Source organism: Artibeus jamaicensis, unplaced genomic scaffold, assembly GCF_021234435.1.
Source record: "Artibeus jamaicensis isolate MK-2021 breed Jamaican fruit bat unplaced genomic scaffold, CSHL_Jam_final contig_536, whole genome shotgun sequence".
NCBI classification, from domain to species: Eukaryota; Metazoa; Chordata; class Mammalia; order Chiroptera; family Phyllostomidae; genus Artibeus; species Artibeus jamaicensis.
Window position 1 is genome coordinate 1,859,236 of NW_026521878.1, and position 16,914 is coordinate 1,876,149.

Genomic DNA, 16,914 nt, shown 5'->3' on the forward strand with positions numbered 1-16,914 from the left:
TGCAAAATGGGACAGTTAACAGAGCAATCAAATTTCAAAACTGCCTGCCTGCAGAGGAAAGTGTGCCAATAACGAGGAGAGGTAAAAAGAGAAAATATCAGCTAGATACAAGTGTACTAACTCTTAGGAACAAAGTGTATGTCAGATTTTTCCAGATGTTCAGATCTTCTGGGAGGAAAAGTTTAGACACCATCACATGAAAGGTCTGTGTAAAACACCCAGCCCTCACTGTTCAATGTTTTGAGCTGTGCATCTAGCCAAAATGTCAGCAGTAAGGTGTACCTGACTCTTCTAGGCCCTACATCCATTTTCCAACCATTCCTACTTATTTCATCCTCACTAAACAGATCTAAATTTCAGTTATATAAGTTCCCAGTCTTCTTTATATCTAGGATAGGCATTTGCACCAAAGCTTGGAATTCTGCTTGAGAACTCTGGAGAAAATTATCTTTTTTTGATGAAAAGAAAATAGTCATATATTGCCTCCCTATCCTTGGACATTGCTTTTCAAGGGCATATTTCCTGGGCTCCCTCCAGTTACGTTGAGGCACTTGAAGAGGACAGGTAACAGATGGAAGCTAGAGAAGTGGAAAGGTAGTGTCAGAATATGGATCCCCTGAAAATGGGGGAACCCCACCAACCCAGCAAAAAGGGCGGGGAATGCCGACAGTGAACAGTTCATGTTGCATAACAAAAGCAAATTAATAGCCTGAGCCCTTCCTGAAGGGAGTATCTCTGGAGGGAGGATCTTCGGAAGGAGGCTGCTGCTTCCTGTGGCAAATTGTGTATGTGACTGTGTGCTGGCATGGTGACTCATAACATAGCCAGGAGGAAGCTCCTACAGAGCCTGTATGAGCTGTGGGGTCAGATGCCCACCCTGGGTGTGTACATGGATGGAAACTCTTGCCCCGACTAAAGATGGCAGCTGAAAAAACGTCTGAAATACTGGGGGACTGACAAAGATGGTGGACACTAAAGTTCCATAGGAAAAGCTGGGTGTTCAGCCACACAGGACGTTCTGAGGCAAGCATTAAAAATCTTAGCCTTGCTTGGTGTATCTCAGTGAATTGAACATGGGCCTGTGAAGCAAAGGGTCACTGGTTTGATTCCCAGTCAGGGCACATGACTGAGTTGCAGGCCAGATCCCCAGTAGGGGACACATGAGAGGCAACCACACATTGATGTTTCTCTCCCACTCTTTCTCATTTCCTTCCCCTCTCTCTAAAAATAAATAAATAAAATATTTTAAAAAATCTGAGCACAGCAAGTAACACAAGTTCTGCCACAAGGTCTGGAGGTCTGCCTAGGGGTCTGCCTGTTGGTCGGTTGGTCTGTCTGTGGCTCTGTCTGTAGGCCCATTGGAAACATCCTCAGCATTCTACCTACATAGAAGTGGCAGAGCTGGCAGATCTGCAGGGAACCTGCCTGGCCAAGCACTAGAATAAAGGCAGTTCTATATGAGAGAAACAGACACTGTGAGAAGGACCCAGGTTCATGCATCCAGACTCTTGGAGCTAAACTGGGACTGAGAATGTTAATCTTCAGTCTTCTGCATTTCTGAGGGAAGGTACCTCTGAGTGGCTTATTCAGAAACTGGTCTGGCTTGGCAGAGGGAGGCAGGGCTATTCATTCTGGGGTGTTGTAAAGGGAGCAGTATTTAGCAGCAGAAATCTGTCATTATTCTAAATCTGTATGACCTTTAACTAAACAACCCCTTTCCTTTTTCACCCAACTCTTGCCTCAGGAGTCACACTTCTTGGCAGCAGGCAATCAAACTCCATAGCTATTCTAGAACAACAGTGGTTGGTTTTGTAACAGTAGGAGAAGGCTGGGAGTTGATTCCTTCACTTATCTGTTAACCTGCCCCTAAGAGCACTCAAGTTTAGCTTTTGAGTTTTTTTTTTATTTTTATGTGAACAAATAAAGATTCCTGTCATTTAAGCCAGTGCTTTTCAAATTTCACTGTGCAAACAAACCACTTAGGGATCTTCTTCTCCATTCTTATTTAGGAGGTGCAGGGTGGTACCTAAGAGTCTGTGTTCCTAATCAACTCTCAGGTGATGTCCAAGCTTCTCACATATTGGGTCAATAGTATTTCAACTACTTTTAAGTTTACATTGAGTTACTTGAAAGCCAGATGTATAATATGTGGTAATACAAAAGAGTGAGGGATTTGAATGTTGAAACCAACCTAAAGCTATGCACAATGAATCTTAGAAATTCACCAGGTAAAAAATTCTTAGATATAATCACTGTGAATGAGGGCTTTAAGGTCACCATTATCTGTGATCGAATCCTGATTCTGTTATTTATACATTATTTGTCCTCTCTGGATCTTTTTTACTTCATCAGAGATCACCACAGTGCAACTCATACAGTAGCTTTAAGGTTTAGTTGAGATAATGTGATAAAAAGCCTAGACCTTTAACAAATATGAGTTCCTTTTCTATGATGGGATTGGCAATATGGAATTCTTTATTAACAAGCTGAACTAATTCCAAAGATTACTTATTTAAAATGGTGCTAAGCATGATAATGTGAGATCAGGGCAAACAAAATGACATTGGTTTAGTCAAGATAGGATAAAGTGTATAAAATTAAATGATATCACTCATGTCAGCTAACATGGCTGCCAGTCAGCCATGATACTTTGGTTCAATAAGAAAACTACCTAAATCATGCCAGACATATCTGGCAAGGATGCATGCTTAACATATCGGAACATATGAACAGAAGAACATATGGTCCTTCCCTGTTTCTGCAGGGAAGGACCGCTCAGAGATAGGCTCCTATGGAAATTCCCCACTCACCATCGGGGTCCCAAGACACTTATCAAGAGACCCAGAAGGGTGGAGTATACAACCCTCAAGGGTATAACTGAGGTAGACTTCAGATCATTGCCTAGACAGCTGAGCTCCACACACGAATGTGTTGCTCCACACTATGCTGGTGTCCTGACTGTCGTGCTACCAGAGGCTCCACTCTGGTGGACCAAGGACTTCCTTTGCCCTGTTGCTGTCTGAGCTCTGGGCTCCAGAGACTCTGCCTCATAAGATGCCATTAGTCCCTGCCTACTGTGCTGTCTCTTGGACATGCAGACTGAGACTTTGGTACTTGGGTTTGTTATCCCCCAATTCTTTTGTGTGATGTTATTAGTGATTTTTCTAAGTTACTATTATTGCTATTAGGTTGTTATAGGTTTGGATTAAATCTGCATTAATAAAAGGCAACTGAGTAACAAAGTAACCTGTGTAGCCTCCGTGTTATTTCTCAGTGCCAATGTCACCTGTAGGCTTGGAGGTCATACAGATGGTCACCAAACTCGGTGCTTTCGGTTCTTACAGCCCAGATCAGATGACCTGAATGGGAACCAGAATCTGTCTTATAGGAAAGACTATATCGTGAAACATATACTTGCAACAGATATAATAGGACAGGTTGTGGTCATCAGCACAAGCTTTCTTTGTGATCAACATACTATATCATAAACCTGTAATGCTCCTATCAGATTATCTTACATTTAATTGAAAGTTTGATAAATATTCAAAATTGGGCTTTAGTATGATATTTCTTTTAAAAAACCTGCTTAGGTTGCCCTTGATGAGAAAAAAATATTTTTGAATTTGCAGACTCTCTTTTTAAAAATTGCTGAAATATTGCCAAATGAAATGAGTGCTGTTAGTAGATGTGATCAGAGGTAAATAAAAATCTATTGCCTATAGTGATGGAAAACTAGGAGGTAATTCAATTCTAAGTCAGATAGTAAATAGGATTGTGGACATCAGCCATGCATTTGAATATTTCAACATGCTTTCTGGATTTGCAGTGCTTGAAGCCTAGTTGATCTTTTCGTGTTTACAAGCCTGGGTGCTTTGAAAATGCAACGGTTTGAATGCCCCTAGGAATGATTTGGAATGCCCTTGGCATAATACCAGAGCAAGGGATTTGACTAATGACTTCCCAGACGCAGGGTAGTTGTGGTCATCTGGGCAAAGGTCCCCATGAATAGGAAGAGCTCTTACATATATATGTCCAGCAGATATGTCCTCTTGACACTAGGAGATTCGTGTTAACTTCCATGTACCTACAGTGATATATTGGGCTATCATTTACCTTTTAGTATTACTGCTACCAAATAATTCTCAAATGTGTCTGAAACTATATGTTTACATATTTAGAATTTATTCTCATATGGGGTGAACATTGGTTAAAAATCTCTGTATTGAAGGAATACTATGGAGGAGAATGGCTGAAAATATGGGCTTCTAAGTTAGCTGGAGCTAGGTTTTAGGCTATTCACTCACTAGTTATGTAAATATGAACAAGTTTCATACTTATCTGGGATTCGATTTCATTATCTAAAAATGGGATTTGTAATCCCTAGAGCATGTTGAGAAACTTTAATTTGATGATAAATGTGGAGCATTTAATACACATGTTTGGTACTTAGTAAGAGTATAATAAATTTTAGATGGAAACAACTTATTTGAACCTGAACGAAAGCACTTCTTTATTTTATTTATTCATCCTATAATATTGACAATGGTCAGCTTTGTGGGAAGAAAGAGTTTCCCCAGAAAGTAAAGCCAAGTCAATAGCTGATACACTTGGAGTTTGTTTAGGTACATGACTTTAGGCAATAGGAATGGGGCACTGAGAAGAGTAAAATGCAAAACAGGGAAATAGGAGGGTATGCAGGTATGGGCAGCTGAGTTTCACGGGCCTCCCAAGGACAATGTAGAATGGCTGAGAGAAGGGAAAAAAAAGGAATATATAGTCTTCCGCTCCTGTCTTATATTAATTGTATTTTAATGGGCATATTAGCATCCTCATATGGGTTTGCACTGTGCATGTGATGAGTCTATTGGTTCCAACAGACAGACAACATAAAGTCAGAGGATCCCCAGGACAGGAAGTGAAAGGTAAAGCACAGCTGAGGAGTCAGGTTTTATTTATGCGGCAGAACATGGATGTGGAGAGCTGGTGAGGAAGGACAAAAGAAGTAGTTCATACGTGATTTTAGAAGCCATTCATCCTTAATGAGATTTGAGAGCAAATCAATCCTGGGTATCCGCTGTTTGAGGACAATGACTTAAGTAATTCTTCTTATAGTAAAGACCAATATTTAAGTCACCTTATTCTCCTAGATCTATAATTAGAATCTACAAGACCCTCACTAGTGATGTCTAGGCTAAACATCCAATCAAAAAAGACACATTCAAGGTGAGCTGAGATTCAGGTTTTGAAGGGCACCGTTTCTCTCGTTTATATCAGAAAACACAAACAGATCAGCATCATCTTCTTAGTCCCTAAGTGTTTTGTCAGGGGCCTCAGTGGAGGAAATTAGTGACAAAAACAATGTTCTCTTTCAAAATAGTTTCAAAAAATTATGTGTTTATCTCTGTGGAAGATTTAATACAGCTAACCTATTTTTTTATTGTTTAGCTTATTTTTTTTAAAATTTAAGGGGGAAATATCACTTGGACAGCTTGCTACTGGGTTCCTGGAAAATACTGCAATGCATAAATACATATAAAATAGTGAAATTATGATCAAAGGCAGATGTATAAAAGGAAAGTCCCACTTACACTATTCCTCTAAAAACCAGTGTTTACAATGGACCAATTATTAAACTCAAAACATGAGTTTATGAAAATGAAAATTTTCCACCTTCCTACTAAACAGTATGTGTTCATTTGAACTGCATTGGGCCTTGAAGGTGAAAGTGGTTTCCAGACAAATGTCTTTCATGTTATAAACTATTAAATTAATTGACAAATAGATAAACATTGATAATAATAAGACAAGAGAAATAATGAACAGTAAAAGGTAAATACGTTTTAAATGTCACTCAAATAGACATTCAATAAAACCACATCTTTCAGACAACATAATTATTTTCATCATAAAAATCTCTAGTGGTTGAAATTCAAAAACGTTGATTTAAAAGCTTCACTTGGACTTCAAATCAGCCTAAAAAGAAATCTCCGTTTTAATAAAATAGGAAAAACTTTCCTTTGAAACACTGCAACTTATTTTTTAATGTGTTTACTATTCTTGAAAAAAGACCTAAAATGGATCTTTCAGAAAAGAGAGCCTTTCCCATTTGAAATTGAATTCAATGGAGCAGTAAAGACACTACTGCGAAGCATTCAGAATAACAGAATGTCCCCATAGTGAGTCATACATTCTCAAATACTCAGATTTGGTGGTTGATCCTTTGACTAAATAGGAGGGTATGCTGAGCAGTTCTGTAACATTTTAAAATTTCCTCCTGGTGTTCTGATGTCATGATTATCCAGCCTGTCCTAAGGAACTTTTAAAACCACTAATATATACTATGTTGCCTAGATTTATATGAACTGTTACAGACTTTTAGACATCTTGAAAATCCCTTATATGAAGGGAGAAGATACTCTGATTTTAATCACCAAATTTAATGTTTTCATAACTTAAATTGATTTCATACAGTTAAGTTTATTTTACACTCTCAGTTACTTAGTATTTTACTTACTACTGCAAATCAACACAGCATAGGGATTAAGGCATTTTGTGCCTTAATCTCAAGTTAAGGAGCAAACATTGCTGTTTGTGAATTTTTGGCTTATAAATGAAAAAAAATTCAGTTTTAATTCTCACCAGGAGTATTAAATTAAACAGTAAAAGGTGAATTGGGCAGGCACAGAATATTAAATAGGAACTGGCAAAAGAAATGATCCAGCTCTTTGCTTTTACAATGAAAATGAGAATTGATTTTGCATTGACAGAGAGAAGTAAAAGGACCAAGTGTTTTTAAAAAAAGCCTTCTCCACCAGAAGAGCAAAATAGCACTCAGTGGCATTGCATTGTTAACAAAAGTTCTTTATCAGAAACTATAATTTAATATTTAAGTATCTAATTTACATGTGACAAGGTATCATATCCAAAAAAATTTAATTGCAACTAGAAAACTATTAACCACTAAAAACAATACCAAACACAACCCAAACATTTATAGGAAAGCAATAGCTAGATTTTGAATAGGAAAAAAATGTTTCATCATATTTGGCTCATTAAACAAAGCATCCATTGTAGCCTGTAAAAGAGCATTTCTTCTAATTCAGCAAAAGTTTATCTTTTGTAGCAGTAATAACATGTGAAAACAGATTTATTGAGTGTGTATATATATTGTGAGATGCACACTCATGTGTTGATTTAAAGATATCATATCTAATGATAAGTAGCTGAACTTCGGAAGGTGCCAAAATCCATATTTCTACATGACCTTTGACCCATTTAATAATGTCTTTTTGTAAACAGAAATTACATAAAATACTCTGATTTTATTAACTGAATATTTTCTTAAGCATAATAATAGACAATGAAGGATTTGCACTTATCGTACAGGTACAGGAAAGTGTTAGACTGCAGTTCAGCCATCAAAGATCAGGGCCCGTAGTGCTGATAAGTTGTGCATTATACGCAAAGATGATGGTGGACATGGAAATTAAAATGAGAACAACTAACTAGTTACAGAACAAATAGGGGATAACAGAAGAAAACATGCACTATACCTACTTCGATGCAAAACTAACTTCTCCCAAGAAACCAACCCTCTGACCTTTCTTACACAAAGAAACAGATTCTGCACCCTTGGCAAAAACAGTAGACTTGGACTTCTTTATTCAAATTCTAGTTTATCGTCTCTGAGTGTGCTGTTCCAGTGTCATCTCTGTAAGCTGCCCTTGAAATTCTGGAGCATCTACAATATTACAGTCTCTAGGTTAGACTTCATTGATCCTCAATATTCCCTTCATTTATATATAAATAGAGTCCATTATTCATCCTCTTCTGGTTCCTGTGGTATCACAGATATTTCTTCCTTTAAACAATCACTGAAGAATCTGAGGATTGTGCTGTAGAGATGATACTTGCTCTTCTCAGATATGTTATGCCCTTCATCTGGATAGACCTACGATGTTGAGGGGAAAGGAGATTTAAAGTTCCAAAAGCTAGTATTGTCCCTCAGAATTCGTTCTTTTAGCCCCTAATGGCAAAGGAACTTCAGGAAATGATATCTAATGAAAATATCACTTAATTCAATTTTGAGTTTTTCATATTAAACTTTCCCTGTTTATTATACTCATAAAGAACATTTGAGACAAAGTACAATTTTTATGTATTTAAATTAAGATTTGGTGGCGAAAAAAATTTTAGACAGTTTCTTCATAACATTAAGTCCCTGGCCTCCCTTTTCTTAGTGCCTTTACAATCCCTTACCTAAGACTGTAAATTCATTCACTGTCCCTTTGAAATGTATGTAAATCTTCTTTCAGCCTTTTGCCAGTTTTACAACCCAGGAAATGGGTTGTTCCAAGGGCTAGAAACAATCTCTCTGATACATAAACATTGAAGGAGACAGCACCCCTATCTCCCAGTCTCTGTGAAAGGGAAAAAGCCTTGATCCAAGTTGTAAAACTACCTCTTGTCATAAAGATACAAGAAAGTTTATGTTACCTTTTGGTAAAGACAATTACTAAAGGCAGGTGGACTATGAATCCCTCCAAGCCAACTTCAAAAGTTTTACAAGGCTTTGTTTCAACAATGTTGAATTTAGCCTCTCTCTTTTATTGGAAGGGTCTTAAATAAAGTCCCATTTGTCCATTCAGTCTTATGTAGTGCCATTTTTATTTGGACAATATAAAAGACATTAGTGACTTCTACAATATAAATACCAATACTGTCACATCAATTCTTTAACATAAAGTTTTTAAGCCCTCAGATTGTTAATGGTGTTGACATGGGAACCCAAGAGTTGGAAATTTTTCATTTTAAGTAATAGTCAATAAGTTTGGTAGTTAATACATGTAAAAAGCTATTGTCTCAGAACCGAAGGTGCAGCCCACCCTGAGTCCAGGAGACCACCAAGAACCATAAGCAATCAAGATGGTATCTGAGCTATTGTGTTCCAGGGAGACATTGCACTGCTTAAGACACAGATAAAGAAAATCTTCCAGGACACAAGATGAGATAGAAAATCAACGGTCAGAGGATGAAAGGATGTAAGGATGCCAGATTGCAGCTTTTATCTGATTAGCCTCTTTCCTGAATTCCAAATCCCTTACCAACACTTTCCCCCCCTTTGAATTCCAATCCATTACCTACACCTTTTCCTTCTTATAAAAGCTGGCTTCAAAGGAAAAGTAAAAAGGTCTGTTAGAGTACAAACCCCCCCATCTTCTCATGCTGCCGGCCATCTGAATAAAGTGCCCATAAAGATCCGATCCCTGTCCCTGCTGATTGGGTCTGGTAGTGACATGCAGCAGGAATGCTGGCTTTTCTGGTTTCAGTCTGACCCACCATCTGTTTATCTACACATCTTAATCTGTCACCATCCTAACCCTGCTTCCTGTGTTTTAGATATGCTGAACTACTTTTAGTTCTTCCTATGCTGAGAAATCATTTTTTTCCCTTTTTCATACCTTCTTCAGACTTTGTTAAGGTAAGTCCTTAACAAATATTTACAAAATATGGTTAAAGACACAGATATAAAAGGTGTTTTAAGTTCTTCTTTTTTCTCATAACATTTACTCAAACTGCTTTTCATCGCGTTTTAGTGTAAGAGTGATGGAAAATGAGAAAAAGACAAAGGCACTAGGAGAGAAATAGAGAATTGTTCTTTTTTTAAAAAAATATCAGTAATGTGAATAAAAGTCTAAGGAGAAAAAGACATTGCAAAGAGTATTATGCAATTGTAAAGCATGAGCTGATCCACATTCTCAGTGTGATTAAGAAAAGAAGAATGCAATCTTTGGTAGCTAAAAACACAGTAAAAATACCAGCATAAAGGATGGAGCAGCACTGAAGCTGTGTTTTAATCTCATAACAAAAAACCTAGGTAGAAAAACATAAACACATCCTTTTGAAAAAGTGGCTTACCTGCATAGTATAATTCACCCCAGCTTTTATTAGGTGTTTGATTAATTCTGCAGAATGCTGGAAATGAACTTTTGCTGCAAGAAATTAAATCATGATATTTGAAGGAAATACATTTATAAGGATCAAAACATTTTATGTCATATTTTTGAAAGACATTAAGTCTTTTACTTGATGTATATTACACATTTAAAAGATGTATACCTGGCTTTAACTAGGAAGCCAGTATATACAGTAATGATAAAAATTTGAGCTTTATATTAGTCAAAAAGCTGAAACAGGATCTATATTATTAAGTCTCTACTTATTGTACAGGTGTAACATAGATTTACATCATTTGCTATTATTCATCAATTTTAATTGTTCACCCATTGTACCATTATAACAATTTTAACAGTAAATGCTTATTTGGGTAATAATTCAACAAACCAGATTCTATTCTTTTGTGAGGATTACCAGCACCCAATCTCAGTTATATGGTGGCATTCTGTTTTATTTTAAATTCAAAAAGAATACTGCATGTTGAGAAAAGAAAGTACACATTTCATTATTCAAAGGCTAAATATTTCATGTGGATCATGCTGGTTTCTCCTATTTCCTTCCAGCTTCTTTCTGCCTTAACTGAAGGTCCAGATCTCGGAAACGAGCAGTGCAGCAGGCCGGGGCTGAGTGGCAGCAGTGACCCCAGCTAACTTTGAAAACTTGATGGACCACTCAGATCTCTGGACAACACTTCACTCATGGGCTGCCTGAGCTATTCACTCCTATACTACACATGTCTTCACATCTTTGTAAATAATTTTTAAGCTAGCATTTTCAAACTGTCTTGGTAAAACTGGTACAGGTTTATCAATAGTTTAAGAACCTTCACTGCTCTAACTGTGTGATAGTGATTAATACTACTACATAGCAGACAATATAGGCTTCCTTTTCAACATCTTGAAAAATGACCATGTTATCTCTTTAAAAGTTTACGACTTGCTGTATAAATTTAAGCTACTAGAAATGCTAATGAATAGAAGCAATAACTGAGGTAAAATGATCCTCATAATGCTCATTTGTTTATTGTAGGAAAACTTTTTGGAAGGGACTCCATTATTGCTTGGTGTGGACACAGCCGCAAAGATAAATGTATTAATGGATTTTCAAAATGGATTATATTCCTGCTTAGTTTCTAGTGCAAAGCTTATTCACATTTGTCATTTGTCCCCTCCCTAAAGGTAAATAGGGATGTAGGAGACTGACTGTTCTGCGTGGCGTGGGCCCAGCTCCCACTTGGAGATGCACGGGACCCAGGCCCATGGATAGGTTCTCCAGTGGGGAATCAGGCCTGAAATGTGCCTAGGCCGCTTTGAGTCTTGCTTTTTACTGGGAACTCCCTCACCCGGATTTGTTGCAAACATTTACTGCAAAGTAACTTCCTAAAAATCATGCTAAACCTTCCAAGGATGAGCGTAACTGGTTCAACCACTCTTGCCTTTTTATTTGCAAATATCCTTCTTCTGTGATATGATTACCAGCATCTTCTTCTTTGTTTTCTGTGAAAGGTAATCACCTAAAGCAACCTGTGCATAGTAAATGAGGATCATCAAGTGATGTGCTGAGAAACCCAATAAAGGCTGGTCCCAGCAAGGGCCTGGGCTTTTGCTCCCCTCGAGAGAAGTCATGCTGTCCCTTTTCCTCCACAGGACTTGGTAATCTGTGTGAATGTCTCATTTCATCCATAATGATGCAGACACTGCATGGGGCTGGTGTCCGCATCACAGGGATATTAAGGTCAGATTGACTGAGTGAACTGATTTACTGGTAATTTTTGAAGAAAATATTCATGATGGTTTATTACAGTGTCATTGACTGAGCCACCAGGCACATATGGGGTATGTGTGTAGTATATGCATGAGTGTGTATGTGTGCACATATTTGTGTGCCATGTGCAAAGACATAGGTGCATTTTTTAAAATGTGACTCTGGTATTATTTCATCAGATGGATGAAGCACCAGACCCATGACTGAGTCAGAAAGGAAAAATGAAAGCTGCAACATATTGACAGAGGAACTTGAATAGCACTAATATATCCTACAGTGAATGCTAGATGTAAAATTATTTAATCTTGAATATAGCTCATTCCTACAACAGAAGCTTCAGAGCACAATAGGCAAGAGTCTCAATGTCAGATTGAAATCCTCCTTCTATGAATTGGTATTTGTGTGGTTTTCATCGAGTTATATAATTAATATTTATTTTCCCAATTTTGGAAATCAGAAAAGTAACAATACCTATAGTATTTTTGTGGAAAATAAGTAACATAATATTCAAAGCTTTTGGCACACATTGCGACATATAGTTTGCACTTAATAATTGCTACTTGTTATGCTTACCTCTAATATACATCTTAATATCTTAGAACATAATTCTAATGTGTTTGAAAATATTTATGTTCTTCTTTTTCATTATTTTTTACCCAACACAGGCAAGATGCCACCTAAGGTATTTTTTTAAGGTTTCAGAGTAGTTTTAGATTTTCAGAAGTGTTACACACACAGTACCAAGAGTTCTGTATATCGCTGAATTGCCCCTGCTGTTAAGATTTTACATTATTATGGCACATTTGTCACAGGTTGGAAGCATATAGACATCATGTCTTTTTGACCTCTGTTGGTCTGTCAGAATTTGTCAAACTTTGTTTTTGATGATATTGACAGTTCTGAGGAGTGCTGACTTACTTGGTAGACTGCCTTTTATTTGGGTTTGTCTGATTTTTTTCTCATTGTTAGACTGGGGTTATGTTGTTTTATTTCTTAGACTAGAGAGTTGACAGGGTGCCATTCTCATGAAATCACATCAAGGGCACATACTATCAATGTGAATTGTCCCCGTAGATGTTAACATTGACCACTTGGCTGAATGGTGTTTGTTGATTTCTCTGCTGTAAAGTTACTCTTTCTCCATACCCCATAATCACTAGTTTCAACGCACTCCAAAGGAGGGAAGGAGGAGAGTTAAGTTTGCCTATTTGAGGGAGGGGGAATCCTTACATAAATTATTCAGAATTCTATCTCAGGAAGATAGAGATTTGTCTCATCTTGTCCCCCATTTACCTATTTACATAGATGTATATGTATATATACATATACATAGATGTATATATAATAGATTAAATTAATAAGATATAAAATATATATATAAATACATACAATAACAATGTATATATATATATATATATATATATATATATACATCTATGTAAATGTCTTACATACTGAACTGAATACTGATTTAACATTGGCCTGACATGCTTGAAAGTTAAACTCTAGACCTGTTATGATCTTTGCTATAACATCTTTTTGGTTATATACTTTGTAAAATAGAGTAAAAATAGTGAGGCAGAACAAAGTGAACTAACAAAAACAAGTTCAAGATTGAGAAAATTGACTCAAGGCTTTGACTATTTTTGCTCAATTACTAGGTAACCCTGAATAAATTATTTTCCTCCTTGAAATTGCTTTTTCTCATCTATGAGTGGAATGGTAAAATAGCTGGCCCTCTGTTGTAAAGTTTTACACAGAATAAAATATACATTTTTAAGCCCTGAACACTTTATGTAAGTATAAAATGATATTATTTATTGCTGGTAATGTCAGTCACATACATCTCCAATATTTAATGTGATAAAAAAATGAGAGTTGATATGAAAGATTTTGTTTTAACTTTTTAAGTGGGTAGCCTCTTCAGAATTTCCTGTCAGTGCTGGTAACTTCTTGATATCTTGCTGTTTCTAGTTTAGTTTCCTTCTGAAGTATATTGAATAACAACATAGCTGTAGTCACTAGCCTCCTGTGATTATTTAAATTAATTAAAATTAAAAATCATTTTCTTGATTTTTAGAAAATCATGTGTTTAGAATGATTAAGTGCTTATGAACCATATGTGGCCAGTGGCTACTGTGTTCAACAGCAGAGATTAAACATTTCTATTATGTAGAACGTTGATTGTTCAGTGCTGCCACCGAGGCTCATAACATCCTTTATTCTTAGTCCTGACTTTCTTCTCCCCACTTCCCATCATGAATCAGATTTTGTGCAACTCTGCTGTCTTCTTCGGTTGGTTTATAGGAACCCTTGTAAGCAAGTCCTTGGATGTACCCCTCTGCTCAAATTCAAACACCATCAATGACTAGCAGCAAGTATAATACTTACTGTCGGCAGTCCCATGAATTATTAATATATTTTCTTCTTTTAAGCCGTGAATATTATGTAGCACACTTGATGCCTATTTAAAAAAAAACAGAAAAATCTTTGTATTTAGACCTATGTAATTTTGCATTTTGACTAAGATTTTAGAACAAAAGTACTTTTCTTTCTTCATTGTTTTCAAATAGTTACCTGGTATATGCTTTCTTCTCTAGATGGCATGCCAAGGTATCTTTCAGAGAAAGCTGAGGCTGTGACCCAAGAAAACAGAAATTTAAGAATAAACAGAAAACCACTGGAATAGCATATTTCATTATTTAATTTTTACATTTCACATTTAACTTTCATGCTCCAGTAAAACTGATTGAATCAGAAAGGAGAAAAACAGCTGAAAAAATCTCTGATAACACATAAGTGAGTACAATCGAACTTCTTGGCATTAGGACTTTTTTTCTACAAATCAGTGTGTTATATTAGGTCATTCTATAGGAAGTACTCACCATACAACTTCAGGTCTGTGATGGGTGCAATCACTGATCCACATTTAAAAAGCTTTTCATCTGATTTTAAAATCATCGATGCAACATAGCCACCATACCCCTGAAAAGATATACATGTATCAATTATTCCTGGAGATAATTTTAGCTTTGATCACTATGTTTGCTAACATGCACATCAGAATATCTTCTGTCCCAAATGTAAACAAAGACTATATACTAAGGGTCACTTTGTACAGATAAAATTTTTGAAAAGAGTTTACATTTTAATATAATGAGTTATTTTAATAATTTTAGGTAAAATACAAAATCACCAGCTGTCAAAGCTCTGCTCTCTGGTTTCATATCAAATAACTCTAAAGCACCCCAAACAATTTTAAGCTAGTTAAACTCAGTACTTATTAAATCATAGACCATTTTGGGAAAATCAGATATTATATTTAGAATCATTTAATATCAATAACTGTTATGTAGATTTAAGAAAGAAGAATTAAATATTTTGAATCCAACATCGTAAATATATATTCTGCTGTCAATTTCATATAATTAAATATTTGAAGGAAATGAGATGTGGTAAATAATGTTGCTAGTTAGATGAGTTGTGTTATTGTTTAAATTTAATTTAAAAATATCCTCTTGCAATATTTTGAGTTAATTTAATTATACATCCCTAACAAATAAATCAAGATGTTTAGTTTTCTTTTGCAGCCCAGGAGCTTTCCAGAAAAATTCCACTGGAGATTTTAACAATTACAGTAATACTAGGCTAAGGGAATGACATACTGATTTATCTATTCATTTTAAAAATGAAGTTTAAACTGTGTTCTAGACAATTCTCTTTATCTTGCTGGACATTACAGTATCCTAGGATGTATTAAAAAATATTAACACCCAAGCTTTTGCACCAGAAATTCTGAAGTGATTGATGCATGATAGAGTCTACTCTTGAAAGATTTCCAGATGAATCTAGTATGGTTTACTGCTATAGGAATATGTTATTCTCACCAAACACATGTAATAATAAATACATAATTTTATATTCTTATTTGGAGCTTCATTTAAATATTGGTACATAAAAGTCCAAAATGCAGTCAGACATTATCAAAGTGACAGAGAACTTATGTAAAGAGTGGTAGAACATTCCACTCCAAAATATTACGCTGTGGCATATAGATTATTTTGAGCTAGAGGTACATAAAAAAACAGCAAATTCTGGGAGAGTCTTTCTCTGAACTAAAGGCAGATCCTCTAATAGGCACTCAATTGTCATAGGTCCCTTGCCCAGGATTTACATAATCCAGGGAGGACTGACTCTTGGGAATAGAAGTCAACAACCTACCCAGAAAAAAACTGTCACAAATTGCATCTTCTATTTATTCTGCTAAGGTTCCATTCATCTTGTCTAACAAGCATTTATCTCTCCTAAAAGGCCTGCATCTATCCTCTTGTTTCCCTATTAAGATGGTAATTTAAGCCTGAATTCTAAGCCACCTCACAGAGTTACTCATTTTTTCCTGGATATCTCCCCTGTAGACAGGAGATATGTATGTCAATAAACATGTTTTCATTTTTCTCTTTTTAATTGTTTTTTTCTACAGGCAGTTCTCCACTATGAACTTAGAAGAGTACAGGGAACATTAATTTTTATAACTTACATATATCAATTCTGTACTGAAATATTCAGCTAGTACCCAGAAGTTTGAGCAAACCTTCCCCAACAATTAGGAGATATATGAAATTAATTTATCTTTTATAGCACAATATTTATATAAAGACACCAAGAGATTCTTTTCTCAGTCTCATTGAGACAAAAATAACCTTTGATTAGCAAAACTTAAAAGTAATAGGCTTAATTGTGCTAACACATCTAAAGAAAAAGTGGAGGGGAGAAAAATAATTTCCTTCTACCCTTCAGAGTTCTTGGCTGAGATGCCTTGTAATAGACAAAAAAAAAAAAAAGAAAGAAAAGAAAAAAACAAACTGTTTTTAACATGCGAACCTCAGGTACATATTAGAAATAACCAGATAAACTGAGTAATTCTGTGAGGAAGTTCACAACACCACCTTAAATACCACCTTCAACTAAACAAAGATGTACAAGGAGATCTATTACATAAGGTTACCCAGAAAAGAATCATAAACAAGGCTTCTTATGCACACTGAAGTCAGTGCCTTCTCCATTACTAAGAGTTTCCTATAATTTAGAGTCATACTTCCCTTTCTGATACAGAGAGACACACAGATGGAGACTTCCTTTATGAATGTAAATGTCTCAAAAGAAGTGACTTCAACTCTGAGTAAAAGTGTCTGC

At 35.9% G+C, this 16,914-nt stretch overlaps 1 protein-coding gene across 1 annotated transcript in view; it reads right to left on the bottom strand.

Moving 5' to 3' along the window:
* Positions 1-7,816: 7,816 nt before the first annotated feature.
* Positions 7,817-16,914, bottom strand: part of DPP10 (dipeptidyl peptidase like 10) — a 713,494-nt gene continuing 704,396 nt past the window's right edge. Inside the window, exons 22-26 of the mRNA XM_053669952.1 lie at positions 14,607-14,706; positions 14,299-14,357; positions 14,113-14,185; positions 9,919-9,992; positions 7,817-7,951 (exon numbers count right to left, since the gene is read on the bottom strand). Coding sequence (XP_053525927.1) covers positions 7,817-7,951; positions 9,919-9,992; positions 14,113-14,185; positions 14,299-14,357; positions 14,607-14,706 — 441 coding nt within the window. The remainder of the gene's footprint in view (positions 7,952-9,918; positions 9,993-14,112; positions 14,186-14,298; positions 14,358-14,606; positions 14,707-16,914) is intronic.